Source organism: Juglans microcarpa x Juglans regia, chromosome 1D, assembly GCF_004785595.1.
Source record: "Juglans microcarpa x Juglans regia isolate MS1-56 chromosome 1D, Jm3101_v1.0, whole genome shotgun sequence".
NCBI classification, from domain to species: domain Eukaryota; kingdom Viridiplantae; phylum Streptophyta; class Magnoliopsida; order Fagales; family Juglandaceae; genus Juglans; species Juglans microcarpa x Juglans regia.
In genome coordinates, this window is record NC_054594.1 from 14,907,390 (window position 1) to 14,930,020 (window position 22,631).

Here is a 22,631-nt window from a genome sequence, read left to right on the forward strand (position 1 = left end):
CCAACAAACCACCATATCTATCACACACAAGCAACTTACGCATAAAACTAGTAGGCATACAAAATCTATTTTCTCTAAACAAGTACCAATCTAGTTTATAGAACTTACCAAACGATGCTTTCTCACATGTTCCATACACACTAGCAAAGTCATCATCATTAGCATGCAATTCCTTATCATATTCAAGTCTCAACAATTTTGCATCTAAAATGAAGACAAGGACATACCTTCTTGCTAAAGCATCAAATACAAAATTTTCCATACCTTGTGTGTATTTGAATACAGAAGGAAAGGTATCAATGAATTCTTCCCACTTGGCATGTTTTCTATTCAACTTACCTTGTCTCTTAAAGTACTTCAAGGACTCATGTTCGTAAAAAAAAGGTCGAGTAAGAATTGTTGCACTCGGCACATAATCAATGTAATGCTCTATCTCTCTAATAGGTAGCAATCCACTAAACACACCACTAGGAATCATGACCTCATGTCCCCGCAACAAAGAAACAACAACACTAGGCAAAGAGTCGTTAAATTCATTAGTATAAAAGCTTGCCTTAACATAAAAACTCACTTTTGTCTTTCTATTTTTCTTTGTAATCTCTCTTTCTTTTTCCTCTCGTGGCTCCACTCTTTTTTCTTGACTCTCAGCCACCTCTCTATTTTCTTTTTCACTCACTCTTTCTCTTGATGTTTCGGCCTCATTATTTTTTTTCCTCTCACTCTCTTTTTCCTTTCTACTCTCTTTTTTTCTTTCACTCTCTTCTTTTTTTGAACTCTCGGCCTCACAATTATTTTTCAATTCATTTTCTCTTGTTCTTGAGGTTTCAGCCTCACCCTCATCTTTTCCCTTAGCTGGTTCGGTCTTCCCCTTTTGTTACAGCTTGATCATTTTTGTCCCACTTTGGTCTCTAAGGAGTACTAGAAATCAAAGTATACCTTGATGTACCCTTTCTTTTCAACTGCCTCTCCACCTTCATAGCTATGTGTACCATGTCCTCTACCTCCACATAATGTTGCAACTCAACTACATTGGCTATCTCCCTATTCAACCCACTAACAAATCTAGCCATCGTGGCCTCCCGATCCTCCATTACATTAGCCCGAATCATAGCCACCTCCATCTCCTTATGGTAATCCTCTACACTCCTAGACCCCTATGTAAGATTTTGTAGTTTTTGGTAGAGGTCTCTATAGTGGTGGCTAGGTACAAATCTTCGCCTCATAATAGCTTTTAACTCTCTCCAAGTTTCTACAGGCCTCTCAAGATTCCTCCTCCTATCGGTCACTAATTGATCCCACCAAATACTCGCATAATCAGTGAACTCAATTACTGCGAACTTCACCTTCTTCTCCTCAGAGTAATTATGACAATCAAACACCAACTCTATTCTTTTCTCCTACTCTAAATAAACTTCAGGGTCAGTTCTACATTGGAAGGATGGTATTTTCATTTTAATGCTCCCAAGGTTCTTATCTACTCCATCTCGACCCCTTGGCTTTGCCCTAAGTCCTCTTCCACGCCTAACTCCTCTATGTCTACCCAATCCAGCTTCAGATGTTAGGTCTTCCTCATCCTCACCATACCCTCCATTCTCATACCCATTCTCAATACTAGGCTCACGTCGCCTCCTATCTCTCTCGCCTTGCAGATTTTTAATCAGTGCTTCTCGATGATCCATACTATCCCTCACTTCATCCAACACCAAGTTCAACCGCTTAAATTGTTGTTGCATGACTTGCAACACAAAGGATGAGTTATCTGTCATCCCCTTTGGTGAAAAGCCGCTCCGTTGAGACATTGTAAAGTGCTGCACAAAAGAATGTTAGTGGAAAATCTCACACACTCCCTTACGTGTTTACACTCGAATAATGACACTTCACTCGTGTTTCACTCTTAATTGACTTTTCCCGATAATAGTCTCACACTCTCTTGCCTTTTACCTCAATAGTTTTCTCACTCAAGTTCTGTAAGAACTAGTTGAACTAAATCAAGACAATACAACCTTGTATTATTCCAACCAGTAATATAGATCCAAGAAACAAGGAAGAAATAAAATGACACGAGACTCAAGGAATTTTTATGAGGGAAAGAGTAATTATAAAATAAGATACCAACTAGAAAGATGTATTTAGCCCCTTGCAATAAGAGATGAATGGACAGTAGGCATCTATGTAAGAAAGGGGCACCCAAAGTGGGCACCCCTTCACCTTCTCTTGGGGGTTATGCAGTGGCAAGCCACTTCATGTGGCTTGATGGCTGGCCATTAAGGGCCAGCCAGGGGGCTACACTAGAGGGGCTATGCCTCCCCTCTTTGGATGATACCCTTGGGTCAACAAGCTCTCTCTATCTCAATTAGTTCTCTGTAGTCCCGACATCTAGACTGTGGAATATGTAAGTATTGCTCTGTTATATTACCACGTAGCACACTACACTATTGATACGAGAGATTTCGGATGAACAACGACGACGACGAAGAATCCGTGGAACAACCACACTAGATCTATGATTTACCGATGAGATAATATCACTTCCGTTATGTATTCTAATCTAGTATTTCTAACATTGGTATTAGAGCCCAATTGGTTGTTCCTGATTTTTTTTTTTTTTTTTTTTTTGACGTGCATGTTGTATTTCATTTAGGGAATTTTTTTTTTTCATGCACGTTGTTATTTAACATGGCTACCGAGGTTGGCCGTTAAGTGGTAGCGCTGTTGTGGAATGGCTGCAACCACCCACTCGAATCAACAAGGACCCGTGCACGTGGAATTCAAATGATCTAGACGCTACGACGTGTGATCTAGTTGTTGCTAGCACCGCAGGAGGCAGCTGTGCGCATCGAATGGGTGCTGCATCGTGTTCACTGCTTGTGCAACCACCACAGGTGATGGGTTTCCATTGCGTCGTTGTTGAGCAGTCTCACCTATGTGAAAGTGGGTAGTCAGATTTGCTTAACCTGGAGGTGCGATGAGCACCTAGCTACGACTAAAACTACCGTCCAGGGTAGGGCTCATGGTTTGATGCTCACCCATGCCCCACTAACCTTTGAGCACCAGTCCAACACCGTGCTGCACTGGTTGTTGGACGATGAGAAGCGCCACTCATGGTGCTGCGCTGACGGAGATGTTACGCACTAGCTGGGTGCTGCACAACCAACTTTGGTGCAAAGATGCCATGGTGCAGCGCTGGTAAAATGCTGCCTCAAGGCAATTTCTGCCATGGTGTAGTGCTGCACACAGTGTAGCATGGGGCCACAGCTCGGTGCCTCTGCCATGGCTACAAAGTGCATCAAGCACTGCAGTGTGGGCGTGTTAGTTGGGTGTTGCGCCGTCCATGGCATTGTGAGCACCAGCTGGGTCGTTTCCCATGGCGCTGCTTGCACCGGCTGGGTGCATCGCACACAGGACATCTGTGCCGCACAGGGCAGCGTCGCACGGTGCAACACTACAACTTATGCCGCAAAGGGCCGCCATGGAGATGCATTGCTGCTGTGAATAGAGGCATTGGCATAATGGAGCTGCACTACAACTAATGAAGGATAGGTTTTTTTTTTTTTTTTTTCCCATAGTAACTGGTGCAGTGGGGAAGATGAATAGTGCAATGTTTTTGGGTTGATATATACATGTGGGCTGCAAAATGGATTTGGGCCATTGTTTTTTTTTTTTAAATCAAGCTTTGGGCACGGCCTTGTAAATTTGTTTTATGCTAAACCCATTTGTTTTAATTTTAAAAAAAAAATAGTTTGGTTTATATTATCTTTGGGCTGAGAACCTGTTTGGGCTTATACTGATTTCGGTCATGTTTTAAAATCTGGCCTATCTCAAATCTTGTTTAAGGGTGCTAGTGGACTGGGCTGTGAGCCCAGCAAGCATAGGCCTGCTTTGCAGCTGGGCGCCCAAGAGGGTGTGGCCCATTGGTTGTCCAAGATCAGTGGCACAAGTTTTTTTGACAAAAATGCTTGGGTGGTGTTTCGAACCCAAGACCTCACACACAAGAGCTATAAGCTCAACCATTGGGTTAGAACTTATTGGCCAGTTTATAGCTCCTAGTTTTCCAAGTTCCATGACAAGAAGTTGTCTCTAAGTGTCCCACCAGAAATCAATTTCTCCTTGTAGTAGCTATCCGGCGTACAACACCTTTTGGTCCTTAGAGCAACCACAAATCTCGAAGGTCCTCTTGAGATCCGTGATCCACTTCTCGACCTTCATTGGCCCCTCAGTTCTGTAGAACCTTGGGTATTGGTAGTCTTGGAACTGCTCATAGGGACAAGCCCTTTGCTTAGCATGCTGCAGTTGGGCTTGTTGCTACTATTCTGACTCCAACCTTTGTTGTTGTAGCTATTGTTGGAAGAGATCTTGCTACTATAGCAGCATATCAGTCATGCAGTGGATGGCCTGAGCCATGACGTAACTCTTATCATCACATGGCTGCTCACCTTCATATGTGTCTTCGAGTTATTCATTACGACCTCCCCAGAAAAATCCATGTGCACATAAAATATGATAGTTATATAAATGATATGTCATATAAATGCATGCAATGATAGTTATTACAAAAGTAAGATCCATGAATCCTGAGTAACACATGAATGACTTAAAAAGAAAAGCTTGGGGGTTTGAATCCTCCAGACCCCTCAACATCCTTAAAAAAATACCATAAATCATTTTATGTATTAATCTTGTGCCATGGCCTCCCCATAAAAACCCACGTGCATGTCTTGGCTCCTTTCACCACATCACGGCTAACATTCGCCCATGTGACTTCGTCTCAAGATTCACTTAAGGTTTCACATGAATTTCCTTCACCCTAAGCATTCCTCTGCCAGTTGAGAGGCAACCACTCGACCCGAGATCACTACAACCTTGCCTGAGATCGTTGATAGCCCAACATCAGCTTAGGGAATGTCACTTTATTTTTAAGCACTCCTAAGTGGCCAAGGGAGTCTCACCTAGATAATACCCCATCCTGCTTGGGGTCGCGAATCACTCACACACTTTATTTTTTAAGCAACAAAAAAATCTTGAAATAAATTGAGATATGAGAATAAAAACCACTTACACAATCATCATAAGAGATATTAAAGTTGTAAACTGAACGAAATAAATAACCTACAATCATAAAACATGCATTCATAAACATTGTCATGAAAATAACTTACCTCAAGCAACGAATATCACAAAAGCTTTAGCCGGTCATTGGTCGGAAAAACTCAAGCCGAGACTACCAAGTCCAAAAGTGGTTTTTCCAATAAGATGATGTTCTTAGGTGTTTAAATGTGTGCGTGAGCTCTAGAGGTTAAGAAAGAAATGGTTGTTGAGAGTGAACTTAGGACGGAGGAGAGAGGGAGAACTTGATCTGGCAATGCAATATGACCCTCAACCTCATGGTGTCGTCTTCATTGTCATAACATAAGCCATTACATATCTTAATAGTCATACCTCATCATAGTCATATATGCATATTTTCTTATCATATCTTGCCTTATCATTCCTTACCACATCATAGATTTCAAAAGAAATCATAACCTTTCATAAAAAGAAGTGATAAAGCTACAAAGAGATTTCATAAAAGTAAATCTATAAACTGAAGTGGCTTCATTTTATACATTATATCTATTTTACAATAAAAGTAGTTTTACAATATAATACCATATCAAACCATGTTAATTTGTGGGTGTACTTTTATTGGATCTTATGCCTAAAGCATTTCTCTTCATAAAATGTTGTGATATATGTTTCCTCACATAAAATCATGACATTTCTTAAAATATTTTGATGCATAACTCCTCGCATAAAATCACAACTTTTTATAAATATCATGATGGATAACTCTTCACATAAAATTATGACCTTTCATAAATATCTTGATGCATGACTTCTCACATAAAATAATAACTTTTCAAAAATACTTTGATGCATGACTCATTACATAAAATCATGGATTTTCATAAAATATCTTGATGCATGTGTCATGCAACTAACATGGAACTTATGCATAAAAATCATGGCATTTATAAATCTAATATGACAGTAAAAAATCATTTCTTTCATGAGTTGGGTTTGTAAAAGCGACTTCCAATAAAAGGCATATACATAACACATTTATAAAAGAGATGTCATTTACCATACATACGTATAGGGGAATGATCATGTTACTTACCTCATAGTGGTAGTCCAACGTCTACGATTTCGAGGAGAGAAACCGTAATGAGACTACCATGGTGAGATTTCTAGAAAATCTTACTAAGTTATAATCCAAGACAACAACTATAAATTGAAGATATTTCGATGAAGATGAAATGATGAACCTTCAAGCATTAATGGGGATAGACCCTCAAAGCTACTCCTCAAGTTGCATTGGCTCCTCCTCATATCCTACATCCGTATTAAAGCCTATGATTTCGAGAAGAGAAACCGTAGTGGGACTATCATGGTGAGATTTTGAGGAAATTTCAATAAGTTATAACCTGAGACAACAACTATAAATGAAAGATATGATGATGAAGATGAAATAATGAAACTTCAAGTAAATAAAATAAATAACCATATATACCGAGGTACTAGCCACTAAGCAAAATAAAGTAAATATAGTTCACCATAACAATTATTATCGAGCACATAGTGCCCAATGCATCACAAAACATACATTTCCTAGACCCCAGTTCCAAAACTCAGTGTGCAAACTATCTTACCAACCATTTCCATTCATTAACACGTGTGCACTATAGTCCCCCTATCACATGGTTGTATGCACACCTTGGGTCCCCTGGCCACACCGTGGGCAACGATCGTACGTACGACTTCGTAACTAGAGAACTAGAGAACCTTAATTCTTAGACACTCCTGAGTAACTAGAGAACTTCCATTGAGAAATTGTTCCATCTCAACTTGGGGTTGTGTCAACTCACACACCCAAAACTTTTCTTAAGTAAAACCTTTTTACCAAATAATAATGACCCTTTTAAATAAACAACCAATACACCATAGTAGAGTAATATGAATGCGGAAAAACATTAAGTATATGGACAATATGCAGTAGATTGTAACCAGGCATACTCATAGTCATAATCTAATATTTATAGCGTTGTCATTGGAAAGAACTACCTCTGTAGATAGATTTCACTGAAATGCGTGTTAATGATATGGTCTCCCTTAGTTTGCTGTAGATTTTGATGTTTGAAATGTGAGAGTGCGAGCACTGCCTACGTAGTTGGAGTGTGACACCTCGAGACCCCACTTAGGATTAGATGAAGATTGAAGCGTTGGGACATGCAACTCAAGTTTACACACCCTTGATTCATGATAGTTAAGATGCAATGCACCTAGCATATTTCTAGCAATAGTCAATAATCACAACGGATAAAGTTCAAATCTACGTAAAGAATGAGAAATTAAAGTATGGTACCAAATCAAGAAAACTATTAATCCAAAAGTATTTGTTCAAAATATCTCCCAATACAAACAAAGGGTTTAAACCACAACCCTTGCTATCAAAATACCATCAAAAGGTCACATATAACATAAAGGCTATTTGATTTCCCAAATACAAGGTTTCTTTTTATTCAACAGATCTTGGACTTCCCTGATACGCTCAAGTAGCCTAGTTAAGTCGATGATTGCGTCTTCGGGGCTATCACCCCTAACATGCTGAGAGCTAGAGGCTACACTGCCCTTGTCCTTCCTAGTGTCTTCCTTGCTAATCTCTTTTTTAATCTTCAAGAAATTCAGGCGCTTGCACTTTCCCATTGCTAGTGTCTAGTCTTGTCACAACTTCTACCATTTCGGGAGGGATGGTAGTGGAAACTACCTTGGTAAGATTTCAAGAAATCTTAGCAAATTAAACCAATAATATATAAGAAGATAATATAAGCATGTATAGGCAAACCATAAGTATGAATGCATGCACATGAACTTGACCAAAAACTTATTTCATTCTTGTACTTATTCTTTTCAAAACATTGACCATGTGATCATGTAACAATGTGATAAAATAACTATGTAAGAATATCATTTTTCAATTCATATCAATCACTTATAACCATTAATCCATATAACAATGTGGGTGGACACCTCATTGCTTCCCTATGTACTGTGGGCTCCTTGCTAGTTACCACATTAGATTGTCGACCCTCTTGACAGGATGTGAGTACGTCAAAGACCATATGACACGCCAATTCACAATTCGCCTTCACCGCATTTCCAATGTGTTGCACTCACTATCATTAGGTGCTATTTCACTCTGAAATCTTGTCCGTTGATTGTGGTTTGTCAGCCCAGGGGTTACCACTCCAATTTAAACACTTCAGAGTGAACAAAGGAGTTCCACCAGGATATTTTCCCATCCTAGAATTTGGGGTGGTGATAAAATCACTTATTTAATGCACAACCTGTAAATCATGTGACATGAGACCATGTAACTTTCAAGAAACAATGTCATGTACTAATGCCACACACCAAGAGTACTCCACTTTTACAGCTTGAAAGAACTAGAACATGCAGAAACATATACTTGGGTATAACATATGGAACCTTAACAAAGAATACACCATTTCTCAAAACTTCAAACATGTCATTTGAATCAATCAGCAACATTTGAGCATAGCATGCATGTATAAGATATAAACCATAGCATGTGATAGGTAACAATTCCATAATCCAATTTGAACAAGAAAATCCAAAGTTTACACATGACATAAATACATTATCTAGGAGTAAGTTAAAGCTAACTTACAAAGCTTCAAAAGTTTTATTTTTCGATGATCAAGCAAGCTTAAAGTGTATGTTTCACTCATTAGACTTATTGAAATCAACAATACTTCAAACAAAACATGCATTTCATGTTCTAGGGTTTAATCCCTAACCTGTTCTAGGGTTTCTTTTCTCACTTTGTGACCCTTCCCTTGCCTTGAGCTTCATAGCCTCGTGCCTTGAGGAAAAACCCTAGGCTGAATGGTGTTAGTACTCCCCTAACTCGGTAGAACCCATAATGGTTTGGTGCTAGTTGATCTTTGTAGCCCTAATAATCAGTTACGTGCATTTGTGAAAAAATAGCATACTAGTGTGTGTATAACAACTCTATGGCTGAAAGTTCTTGATGATGTGCAAGGATTTCTAACTTTTGTCTTTACTAGAAGGAAGATCTTCATGGAAGCCCAAGTGGTGGCCGAAAGTTACCCAACTCTACAAAGGTTCCTTCATTTTCATTTGGCCATTGATGATTCAGGTTCTTTGAGAAAATCCTAGACAACCCATACTTAACAAGGTTGAGTATGGTTGAACCAAATACTCCACTAATGCCATAAAACTCATTCTCTTAACTTTATCAAGCCAAACCTTCTTTAACCCAAAAACCCTTGCAAGTGCGTGTGTGTTCACGAGAAGAGAGTGAGATAGAAATTTGAAGATTCTCACTGTGTGAACCTCTCCAACGCGAGTTCCTCATCTTTCCTTTTATGCTTGTGCGAAGAGGGTGTTTGGATGGACATAAAATAGTGTTTGGCTTTCTTTCCCTAAGAGTATTGGCATTGGTCTAGCCAAAACCAAAGTTAATTTGGCTAAAACTAGATGTTTTGCCTAAAAGTCAAAGCCATTCAAGTATAACCCCACATTGGACTAGGTAACTATAAGCCAAAATAATAATATAATAATATTTTTTTAATAATAATATATATATTTTTTAATTTTTTTTTTACATTTTGCAATTATACTAACCATATGTTAATTAATAATTTAACTTTTAATTAACTTATTGTTTTCCAACTATTTTTTTTTCAACCTAATTATCCAACATAGACCATCTACAATTTTTGTGAGGAATGTTTGTCTTCTAATTGTAATTCATACATGTTCTTCATGTCCAATAATGTGAATGCATACACATTCCTGTCCAATGCATACACATTCCCAACTTAAAAAAATATCTTAATTCATCATGAGCTCCTTCATAAAAAATCTGCCATTCATCCTTTTTCTCCTAGAAAAAAAATCCAAGCCACGTTCAGTATAAAAAAACCAAACTTAACTCAGTGCAAATATATGTCTAGTTCAATATATATATATATATAAACCAAACTTGTACATGTCATTTCCAAACTCAATGCAAATATAAAATAATAGAGAACATAAATCCAACCCACTATACATGCCATTTCCAAACTTAACATTAGAATACAAAACTTGTCACTTTGGTTAACATATTGCAAATACAAAACTGTCCATTTGTAGTATCAAATCAAAAAACTATCAAATTTCTACTACCATACATACCACATGCACATCCTGACAATGTTTACCCAAAAATAAAAAACCATAGTTGCTGCCCAGCCACATGTTTTTCCATAACAAGTGGGTAGGCAGCCACTAAAATCATAACAAATAACAAAGCCGAATAGTTACAAACCTCCATGAACTTTTTTAGTGGGTGACCTCTTTTCACTGTCAAGTGGGGTTGCTTGGACCACAACATTAGAATTTTGCGTGCACATTGGGGTGCTATTATAACCTTCTCTTCCACTTTGTAAGAGAGTGGTGAAGAATGGATTAGCATCGAATGGTGTGTCCATCATTGAAGAAATTTTTAAGGAGTCAGACAACTTGAATATACAGCCATGAACATATACACATAATTAAAACTGCCCAGCCATAAGCATATACACAAGTAAGAAAAATGATGCTATAGATTATTGAGCATCATGCATGATTTGAACATGGAATGGTGGGGAATAATATTACAATTTTTGCATTTCACATGCAAACCACATTAATTTCTTTTGTGAGGAATTTTAGTAAAATTTGCTCTATAGCATACCATACACAAAATATGCTCTTACACATCGTGAAAGCATCTTGTTTACATTGGATCAAGCATACCACAGATCAAGCACATATACAATGAAAGAGGTGTAAAAATCATCTCTTTTACAGACCACTACACTAACCATACACATAGTAGATCACGTATGGGCACCAATTTAAACAATGTGCTCAGACCACCACAGATCAAACCAATTCTGAAAAAACCACATAGCAAACCACATAAAAAAGCACATAACAATTAAGCACCAACTTGGACCAAAGACTCAAAGGACCAGATAATAGACCACCACTGACTCAACTTCACAGACTAGGAACACAAACCAGATTCAATGCATATACCGGGCCATCATTCAAGCATACAAGAGGAACAAAAACAAAACAAAAAAAAAAAACAATGAAAGTTTATGATGCATACCCTGGTAGAACAGACGTTGAAATCAAAATATGATCAAATCTGAGTGCAAGTCCCACAAGTAATATTGCTATAGAAAAGAAAAATACATAAAAGATAATTTATGTCAGAATTTGCATCTGCCCAGAAGCATCAATTGCACCAAGAAATTCATTAAGAAAAAAAAGTAATGAAACCTCTAGATCTAGTATTGGACCAAGGCTCTCATTATACGCAAGAAAAGAATGAACTTTGGAATATTGAAACGAACGAGTTTTGGGGAATCTTACCTTTTTGTTTTTGAGGGGACAGAATCGATAGTCAATTTTCTCTTGCAAATTGTTCCTTCCCCATGTTCCTCAGCTAAGCCCAGAGAGAGCACTTCAACAACCTAGGGATAACGACAGCAACAAAGGAACTGAAAAAATGAAAAAATAGAGAGAAAGGGAGAGATGGAGTGTTGGGCCAGTCTAGAATGAAGAGAGAAAGAGAGAGAGAGAAGGGAAGAAAGAAACAAAGAGAAAAAAAATGAAGAGGTGTTCGGCGAGGGAGAAAGGGAGAGAATGTGAAAAGGGTTTCATGGAGAACAGATTCACAAGGAAAATGCTTTTTTGCAGTTGGTCTGTAAGTGATTTTAGAAAAAAATAATCATTTGGCTATTAACAGTATCACGCCAAAGATGAAATATGTTTGGATATACTATAGCTCAGAAGTTGAACTCCCACATTTTACCTATTCCAATGTAGCACGTTTAAAGAGATAAACAACCATATTTTGCATTACTTGGAGTTATGCCTAGGCCGATGCCAATGCTCTAAGGTAGGCGAGATAGAGAGAGGAGAGGAGAGGAAAGGAAAAATCTGAAAATGGGGCAAAATGACCTTTTGTGTGCCTTCAATGGGGGTAGGGCACTGGTTCCATTAATGTCCTCTTTAAATACCTTCCTCAATTCCCATTCATTCTCTGTCCCATCATCACTTCTGATGTGAAAACCGAAGGGCCCCTTTGTGCATGGGTGCCATGTGGCATCTTGCTTGTTACCTTGGCCGAAATCATACCTTTTTTCTTCCCTCATCATTGCTTCTCTTAGAAATGTTAGGAGACACTTCTTGTATGGATGAAAATGGCAGTTCCTTGCCCTAGCCGAAACCTTAAAAGTATTCTTCCACCCTTTTATGGTCAAGGTTCAATGAACCTATGTTTTGGACAATGAGGCGCGTGTGGAGCCTCATGGCTGAAATCCTAGATGTCCCTCTTCACGAGTAGATCCTTCTAGAATCCCTAAGGGCTCTTGCATGAATGCCATGCGGCAAGTGGTGTGTGAATCCCTCGCCATGCCTGAGATCCCTTCCTTCATTCTTCCATTTTGGGTCCAAATACATTGAACCTAGTGGAAGGACATGGCAAGGGTGCCAAATGGCGTGTAGCTCTTCAAAAATCGAAAATCCCTTGGGCTTCTTCCCTTCTTGAAGACTCAATCTCCCTCTTGTATGTGTGCCAAGTGGCACTTCTCCCCTATAGACAAAAAGGGTCTTTCTTTTCCTTCTTACAAGCTTATTCTAGAAGTATGGTTGCATGCTTGAGCAACCGAAAGGTTCTTCCCAAAGCTCTAATGATTGAAGCTCGGGGAAACTTAAGGGCCTCTTTCTCACAATTGGTGCCTCTTTTTTAAGTCAAAACCCTAATTTGGTTTTTAAAACCCTAAATCCCTTAAATGGACAAAAATACTAGTTCCTTGGGCCTTCTTGTGAGTTTAGGCGCCCATCTCTTTAGCAAACAAGTAGGGCCTTATGGACTTAGTATCTATTAAGCTCGAAAAATATTGATTAATTATTAAAGTGATTTTCCTTAGTAGGTATTAAATTAAATAAAACATTATGACACACTTTTCTAAATTTAGTGACATATAATACTTCGTATAGGTAACGATTTACGAAGTGAGACTTTGGATTTAGCGATATGAGATAAGTAGTATGATCATACCCTTACATGTATGTACGGTAAACGACATGTCTTTTATAAAAATATTATGCATTTATGTCCTCCATTGGAAGCCCATTTTTATGTACTGGAGTCATAAATATCATGATTTTAAGCATAAGTTTCAAGTAATTAGTTGCAAGACATGCATTAAATATTTTATGAAAATCCATGATTTATGAAAATTTATGTGAATATTTACGCATTAAATTATTTATGAAAATTCATAATTTTATGAAAGGAGTTGTGCATCAAAATATTTATGAAAAATCATGATCATTTTATTTAAAGAAACATGTATCACGACATTTTATGAAATATGTGATTTCGCTTGAAATCTATGATATGACAAGTATGCAAGTATGATTATGATGAAGTATGAATGATAAGATACGTAACGACCTATGTTATGATACGAAGAAGACACCGTATGTTATGGGCATATTCTATTGTCAGGTTGTACATTCTGGTAGTACACTCAGTGTGTCTTTCTAATGTATGGATTAAACAACACGCGACCACAAGTGGAATCGAAATCTACTTAGATTTGCTAACTCTAACTCACGGGGCTCAACAGTGGATACTGGTCTTTGACAAGTAAAATATAAGTTCATGTTCATGTTATTTACTTATGTATTTATGAGTATGCATATTTTTCAAGAAACCTTATGTTTATTATGTTTACTGTATGATGTGGGGCTTATTGAGTATTCGACTCATTTTTTTATATATTTTTATGTTTAAACCTCCCCACGTGAGGAGTTTTATGAGAATGGAGCTGTAGGACAGGACTTGGCCCAAGGAGGCTAGGTAGAGGCATAAACTGTTTATGTCATGCTCAGTTTTATGATTTAAAGTTTAATAAGTTATTTTGTTAAGCACATGATACTTTATTGAATTTAAATAAGTGTTTTTGCAGACTCTCTTTTAGATTTTAAATATTTAATAAAGATTGAATTTATTTATTTATGGGATCTTTCGTATTTGGAGCTTCGTTAAGAAGGAATTTTTTTGAAGTTCAAGTTTAGTAGCCCACCGATTCCCCGAAAATTTTAAAAATTACTTTATTGGGGAGCGGGGTGTTACATCACCTTGCCTATTCATCCTTAAATCACCACCTTAGAATTTCTAAATATGAACCATCACATAGTAAGATCTCCCAAAGGTGTAATAACAGACAACAAACAATCGAGGAGTTGGGAGCCCTATTGCATTTACTAGCAAAAACATGCGAAATAAAAGAATGTGTGGCACCTAAATCAAATAGTACCAAAGTTCTAGTGGAGAATAGATGTGAGGATCGCGTCGAACCTCGAGAAGGAATCCTATCACATGGGTGAAATGCTGGTGGGTAGAAGGTAGCCAAGCAAGCAATGTGTAGCTGGGAATAAAGTTAAGCGAGCAGCACATTATGGGGAGTTTGGCTAGTACGAGCAGCACAAAGAGAACAAGGCAACCAAGGAGGTTCACCCTACACATGGCAAGGAAAGGACGTGCAGACTATACGAAATGAGAGCAAAGGGCAAAGGCAAGACTCAGTTTGAAACTGGGATCAATTTACAATAACAAGGGGGAGCTCAGAGGGGGGCAGGTGATGTACCTAGGCCCATATTCTAACGATGAAGTCTCAACAAGAGCACACCTAGGAAAGAAGGACTATGAACCTACATGCCATAAGTCTAACCTCAGCAGTAAGGCCTAATGCCACGTGGGCAAATTTGATCTACACTTGTAATTGGCATACAAGCACACAAACTTTCTCAAGAATACAAGGGATGTGATCAATTGATATGCATCTCGGACACCACAATTTCCTCAATGGAGTACAATCAGGGGCCAGGGGCACCACAACTTAGTATCAGAGCTTTTATGGCTCTAGGTAAATTCATAACTTCACTAGGAAATAGTACTAGAGCTTTAGGTTATGATTTTTAATATGATAGACTTAAATCTCTAGCATCATAAGCTCGATCTATTAGTGATAAGTTTGAATCTTGGTTGTTTGGGATCGAGTGTAAAAGTGTGAGTTTGGATTTATTGGCAGGAAATATGATATGGTGTGATAGAGAGTTCCTCGTAACATACGACCTAGGGGCGATCATGAAGGGGATAAATCTCGTAACGATGGAAACCATGCCATGGCCCGAGTGAATGATCGAATGACGAACATGCCACAATGACAATAAGTTTTAAAATCTTACTAAGTTTTTCACTCTCGGGTTTCCATCTATGGGATATAAGTTTTAAAATATTTGATTCAAAAGTAACATTTTTCAGACCCTTTAAGGTATGATGGTTTGTCTTATTGGAAAATGATGGTTTTTTTAGGTTGATTGGAAATATGTCCAAGAATAGGCTTATCTTGAAGTTCTAAGGCACTATGCATAATATAGAAAGAATTGAGTGCCAAATTGCAATTAAGTGAAAAAAAGTCCTTAGTGCAAATATGACTTTATCAAGGGCTTATTTGCAAAGTCAACAATTTAAGTTAATGTGGCGCCCCTAGCCCCTGTTTGGGATTGGATGGTAATTGAGATGTCGGGACATGTAACACAAGGCTACACCCCCCCCCTCCCGCGTATATGACAGGTAATATGCTATACACCTAAGTACACTAGCAGTATGCAATAACTTAGCAGCGGAAAAATTAATAAAAGTCGGATAACTAAGTAACGTAATATGCAATTGCAAAGCACATGACACCATAAACTAATATCATAACCTAAAACATTGTCCAAAATGTAAACATAAGCCATAAAGGCATAATATCCCAAAAACCATGAAGCATAATTTTAAAATTCTCAAAACACGGGATTCCCACAAAAGCAACATAAATCCACAAAAGTTAGCCATAAATGTTGTTGCCTTCCTTTTTTTTTTTTCCCTCAAAATACTTAAACTCTAGTACTCTTCATAACCAATGTCCTATCGGGAGATAGACACCAAAAGACCCCATGGGATTGTTGAGGCTCAGGCAGTAACAAACCTAAATCCTTTGCTACTGCCTTTGCGTCAGCCGAAGCCTTAGAGGTTCACTCTAAATATGTAGACAATTGGTCTATATTCCACCAAAGCTTCAAGTTTTTAGAAGGTTGATAGATCGTAGCATCAATTTCTACCTCATTAATACAATTTCTGCCTCATTAAGTCACTTTATTCAAATCCCTAAGATGAGATTGAATTCCATCATGTGAAAAACAATCAAATCCACGGTCAAGACCAAATTCACGATTTACAACAGGCAATTCTGAACTATACTTGTACAACCGATTACCTTCCCATCAAGGATAGCTACTAAAACCTTCCGAGACATTGACTCAACCTTGAGCGCACATCATTGTACGTATCTATTAGAAATAAAAGACCTCGATGCTCCGGAATCAAACAAAGCACATACCATGTCCTGCTTCAATCTAACTTTACCTAAAGAGATAACTATGATTACTCAAGATACCCAGACACAAGCTGTCTATAATTAAGGCAAGGTTTGAAATGTTACCAATAATCACTCTTGCGTCTGCCGTCTCATCAGCCTCTAGGTCTACTCCTCTTGGCGTAATAGCATAAACCTTGGCTTTTGCTGCAGTCTTGGGTTTAGCATTTGGCGTTGACACTCCTCCAGGCGTAATCTGCTGACAATCCCGAATCATATTGCCAATTTGACCACATCTGAAACACGCTCTTGAGGCCCTTCGACAATTTCCACTGTGCCTTTTCCCGCATTGGCGACAGGGTGGTGGAGTAATGGGTGCTGCCTTCCCAACTACCACGCCCTTTCCTTTGCTTGGGGTTACCAGGGCCTTTCGCTTCCCAGTACTACTTCTTGACGAGTAAGGAAATCCCTTTTTCCTATCCGCTTGAGCCTGTGTGATTCGTCGTCATTGCTCCGCCTTTGCTATCAAAGCCACATTGACTAATTCTTGGAAATTTCCTATCTGTAGACATGCTACTTGGTTTCAGATACGAGGTTGCAAACCGTCCTGGAACTTCCTTGCTTGCATCTTCTTGGTACTGATCAGATGAGGTGCGAACCTTCCCATTTCCATAAAACGAGCGGCATACTGATCGACCGTCATATTCCCTTGAGTCAAACTTGCAAATTCTAAAGCTTTCTGGTGCTTAGCCATCTCTGGGAAAAACGGTTGTCAAATTCTATCTTGAATTGTTCCCAAGTGAGAGCGGTCAGACTTCCCAATTCTTGGGCCAAAAGCTGCCATTTGGTTTGCCACCAAATTCCAGCTTCTCCCTAAAGCATTTAACCCACGTACTGGACCTTCTACTCCTCAGACAACCACTAATTTTGAAAGTTCTTTCTAAATCCATAAGCCACTTGTTAGCCTTCAAAGGTCCTTCCGTTCCAATGAAATTCGGGTATCTATACACCATGAACTTCTCGTAAGTACATCCTTGTTCTCCTCTAGGCGGTACTAGTTTGGCGTTCTGTCCTTGTTCCATCTAAGTACGTACCACTTTAGTCATTTGGCGAATAGCTTCAATTATAGCGTCCCCCTTCCATTGGATGGTTCCCAATCTCTGGATCCTTGCCTCTTAGAGATGTATTCTCACGCTAGTTTCAAACCATAATTCCATTCTTCCTGAAAATGCACAAAATCAGCATGGGTCAATCCCTTCCTCAAAGAGGATAACCTTTCTTCCCTTGAACTGGTGTTCTCACAGGCGTAGCTCCTTTCTCTGAATTCAAGCCTAAAGCTATAAGGTCCAAGCCTAGTTAAAGGTACCATGAATTCCTATGACAACGTGTGGGTTTACCTAGAGACGTAATTGCTCTGATACCATGCTCTGCAGCGCCCCCAACCCCCGCTTGAGATTGGACAGTGACTGAGACACCAGGACATATAACACAAGGCTACATACCCTTATATGACAGGTAATATGCTATGCACCTAAGTACGCTAGCAGTATGCAATAACGTAATAGTAAAAAAATTAATAAAAGTCGGATAACTAAGCAATGTAATATGCAATTGCAAAGCACATGGCACCATAAACTAATATCATAACCCAAAACATTGTCCAAAACGTAAACATAAGCCATAAAGGCATAATATCCCCAAAAGCATGAAGCATAATTTTAAAATTTCCAAAACATGAGATTCCCACAAAAGCAACATAAATCCACAAAAGTTAGCCATAAATGTTGTTGCCTTGCTTCTTTTTTTTTTCCCAAAAGATACTTAAACTCCTGTACTCTTCATAACCATTGTCTCATCGGGAGATAGACACCAAAAGACCCCATGGTATTGCTAAGGCTCGGGCGGTAACAAACCTAAATCCTTTGCTACTGCCTTCGTGTTAGCATAAGCCTTAGAGGCTCACTCTAAATATGTAGACAATTGGTCCATATTGCACCAAAGCTTCAAGTTTTTAGAGGGTTGATAGATTGTAGCATCAATTTCTGTCTTACTAATACTATTTAACATCTCCTGAGAAGCTTAGCCATATGAATTAGTACATCAGCAGTGTAGTCTTGATGAGCCTAAACAGTGAACTCGTCTTCTACCAGGGAACTGTCCTGGTTCATATTTCTTGGATATCTGAGGTACCTGTTACAAATTCTACCATTTTAGTTAGGGAATGGTAGTGGAGACTGCCACAATTAGATTTCAAGAAATCTCAACAATTAACCACACAACATACCACAATTAATACAAGCATACAAAATGTATATCATGATATGCGTGCATGGACATGTACTTGACTTATGCACTTGACCATTTTCAAAAGACTTGTATTATAGACTTAAACTTTTCATGAAAACTTCTTAACTTTTCTTATTCACATGAACTTATTAAGAACTTGCCTTATCAGAACATATCACAAAATTTACATCGAGTGATCCTTATCATATGTGCTCTTACCCTTGTTCAGAGGGTGGACACAACACGGCTCCCCTTGTTGCACTGCGTGTTCCTGCTAGTTACCGCACCATCAATGGTCCATACACCGTGATGAAATGCGTCATAAATAGACAATCAAATTAACTCGACCTTACTTCGTCGGGTTACATGCCTTATGCACCCACTAGCGTTAGGTGCTTCTTCGCTCTGGTATCCTTTAAAAAGAATCCATTCGAGGCTCGTCGACTATTTTTCATCAACCCAGGTGTTACCACTCCATTCTTAAGCACTCTAGAGTGGACAAAGGAGTTCCACTAGAACATTCCCCTACCCTAGCACTTGGGGTCGTGATAAAACTTTTTCTTTGAAAACACTTTTTGAAAACATTGTCTTTGAAAATACTTTTCTCTAAATGCATGTGACATGAGACTTAAACCAAGATATATATCAAAACATGTACATAGAACCATAAAAACTTGCTTAGGCCGAAACTCATAGGCACAAAAACATGAAGATTCATCACATAAACATGTTCCAAACTTCAAGCATATAATATAGAAGTCAAGACGTAGTGTAACAAAATATGAAATCATAGATTTGTGACTAAGTCCGAAACTTTCAAGCATATTCAAACTGAAACTTCATATTACCTAAACCATCAACCTCAAACAAGTGAAAATCGAAACTCATGGGCATGTTTCATGGCATTTTCATCATAAATATGAGGCATATAATTCATTTCTTAAAGTTGCTTAAGATCATATTATCATATCCAAACAACCAACCAAGAGATATCAAACAAAGTAATAAAAAATCATGGAAGGATTTACACAATCATATACGAATATTAACCAAGAGTAAGTTGAGTGTATACTTGCAAAATCCTCGTAAAGGAATACTAGCAAGCTGTAAATCCTAACATACTATATTAGAAAGAACATCTAAAACCCTATCTCATGTTCTTGAGTGTGTGTGTGTGTGTTTTTAGGGCATCACTTGGTCTTAAACCATTCGACTTCTAGGAATTTTAGGTTTAAACCCCCTTCATTTCGCTCATATGGTAAAACAAAACCTAAGGTAGGCATAAATACATGTGATGGTCGAAACATGGAGGATGAACTCCCCCTTCACTATTCAGCCTCAAAGGTTTCTCTTGGAAACCCTAGGTTATTTCCAAAAAAATAGTAGAAAGTGTGTGTGTTCTATCATTTCTCAAAGTCTAATGAGATTTGAAATATCATTTTCGGATTGAGAAAAGACCTGTGTATGAGCAAGACTTGGGAGAAACCGAACCTTACCTTACTAATCCTTGGGTAGTGCCAAAATCCTTCTCTTGCAAGGATCCTCCTTATTTGGTTGGAGAGAAAACACAAGAAAATGAGAGAGCTTTCAAAGGAAAATGGGAGAATTGTGTGGGGAGAGTGGAAACTCATACAAAATCCAAAAAATGGCAAGGGAAAAGCCTTCTAGGCATGAACCCTTCCCTTTATATATGAGACCCTTCACTTCCCTCCTTATTTGTATCAAAACCCTTGCATGAAAGACAAGTGGCAAGGTTTCTTCTTCTCCATTTCTCAAAAACCGAAAAGCCTCTTGGAGTTCCCCACTTGGATTGCTTTGGAAATGGGCATTCTTGGGAGGTGGCGAGTTGGACTTCTCTCCTTGGCCTAAAATCCATTTTTCCCTTTTATGCCATTCCTTTCCTTAAACAAGTAAATATCTTTTCAATGGGTAACTTGGTAAACCATGCATGTCTTTTCCTCTTCCCAACAAGAAACTTTTGGCATGGAAGACAAGTGGCATTGGGTATGTGCCATAGCCCTAGCCGTCCTCTTCACATTTCCATTCCCAAAGTGTTGCTTCATCTTCCCAATATTCATTCCCTCAGTGACCTTTCACATACCATTGGTTCAAAATGCACTAAGTGACAAGTGGCAAGTGAATGGAATGCTTGGGAGTATGCTAGCCGAAACCCTAAGGGCAAACTTGTCCTTGATACAAAAGTCTTATCACAAAAATCTTCTAGAAACTTGGCGCATGCTTGACACATGGCAAAAGCTAGCAAAATTCAAAATCCCAAAGGCCTCCCTTTAGTTTCCTATGCAAAACGTCTAGAAAAAAAAAAACCCATATTACTTCCCTAGGGTTCCCTTTCCAAGAAATATACCTTGGAACTTGAATTTTCGGCAATAGAACAATGGGCTAGGCGTGTAAGCCCATCTTGGTGCTTTCCTACACCTCACTCTCCCCCTTAACCCACTTTCAAGGCTAGGTTCAAGGTATAACATTCTCAGGACATATAACACTAGCAATTTAGAATTGGATCATGAGCCTAAACCATTGGACCTAAGTTTCCCAATAAGGCCGAAATTCCAAAGTAAACTAGGGCCATTCTCCTATTGGGCTTAAGTTACTACATCAAAGGTTATAAGGCCTTCCAAAGTAACTAAGGCTCCTAAAATGCCATAACTAAGGCTCCTATTAAGTTTTCTTGATTCACTCTTTGGAAATTCATCATCCTAAACTTAGTTTAACAAAACCATGTACTCTCTCAAATAATAAACAAATCAATGCTTCACTAGGTTTAGCATTTTCAAGTAAGTTACCCTACAACCATACTCCAGGATTGTATGACATGTGGATGCATATTACACACAATATTCCAAAATTTCATCATTATTATTATTGTTCATGAAACTGTTCATTATTTCTTACCCATGCATTTATCATTGTGAGCATGTTTTATAAAAATTGAATTATTTTATAAAAATGTCATGAGGGTTGAATCACGACTCCCAAGCTGAGATGGAGAATTATCCCAGAGGGACTCATTTGGCCACTGTGGCACCTCTGGCCCCCGCTTGGGATTTGACAAAAGGCCAAAACGTTGGGATGCTCGCCACACAGGCAAACACCCCTTGTATTTTGTGAAACGTTGTGTGCTTGCATGCCTAGCATAAGTGTATATAATTAATCACAGCAGAAAAAGGTTACGTTACATGCCATAATTGGAAATATGAGTACCAAATAATTATACTTGGCTCGTCAAACAATAATATTATCCAAAAGTCACATGTCACATCCATAACAATGTTAAAACTATTACAAAATAATAACTTATTCATAGCCCAAATCATGTAACAACAAAATATTACAAATATTAATATCTACTAGGGGACAGACCCACAAAATATTCCTCAAGTTGCACTGGCTCCTCCTCCTCCTATTTCACCTCATTTTCTAAATTTGCATCAAAGCCTACGATTTCGAGAGCCGAAACCGTAGTGGGACTAACACAATGAGATCTAGAAAAATTCTTAGTAAGTTACAACCCATATGAGATGATGGAATTTCAAGTAAATAAAAGATAGAATCATACAAACCAAGGCACTAGCCTCTGAGCAAATAAAGTAAACGTAGTTCATTGTAACCATTATTACCGAGAACCTAGTGCCCAAAGCATCAACAACTATTTCCATTGATTAACGTGTGCATTATGGTCTCCCCATCCTTATGGCCATATGCACACCCTATCTCTTTTCCGCACTGCAAGTAACGCCCGCAAGTATGAATTTGTAATGAGCGACGCCT

General features: G+C 38.4%; 1 protein-coding gene across 1 annotated transcript; it reads right to left on the reverse strand.

Annotated features, from left to right (window-relative positions):
• Nucleotides 1-16,602: 16,602 nt before the first annotated feature.
• LOC121268004 lies at nucleotides 16,603-17,310 on the reverse strand. Its single transcript, XM_041172138.1, has 2 exons — nucleotides 17,179-17,310; nucleotides 16,603-17,046 (listed from the first exon to the last, which is right to left on the reverse strand). The coding sequence occupies exons 1-2, from the start codon at nucleotides 17,308-17,310 to the stop codon at nucleotides 16,603-16,605; spliced, it is 576 nt and encodes a 191-aa protein (XP_041028072.1).
• Between the last annotated feature and the right edge of the window lie 5,321 nt (nucleotides 17,311-22,631).

Coding starts and splice junctions, on each gene's coding strand:
- LOC121268004 (XM_041172138.1), bottom strand. CDS start 17,310: ATGGCTAAGCACCAGAAAGCTTTAGAATTTGCAAGTTTGACTCAAGGG. Junction 17,047..17,178: donor TCAGTACCAAGAAGATGCAA/GCAAGGAAGTTC, acceptor CGAATCACACAG/GCTCAAGCGGATAGGAAAAA.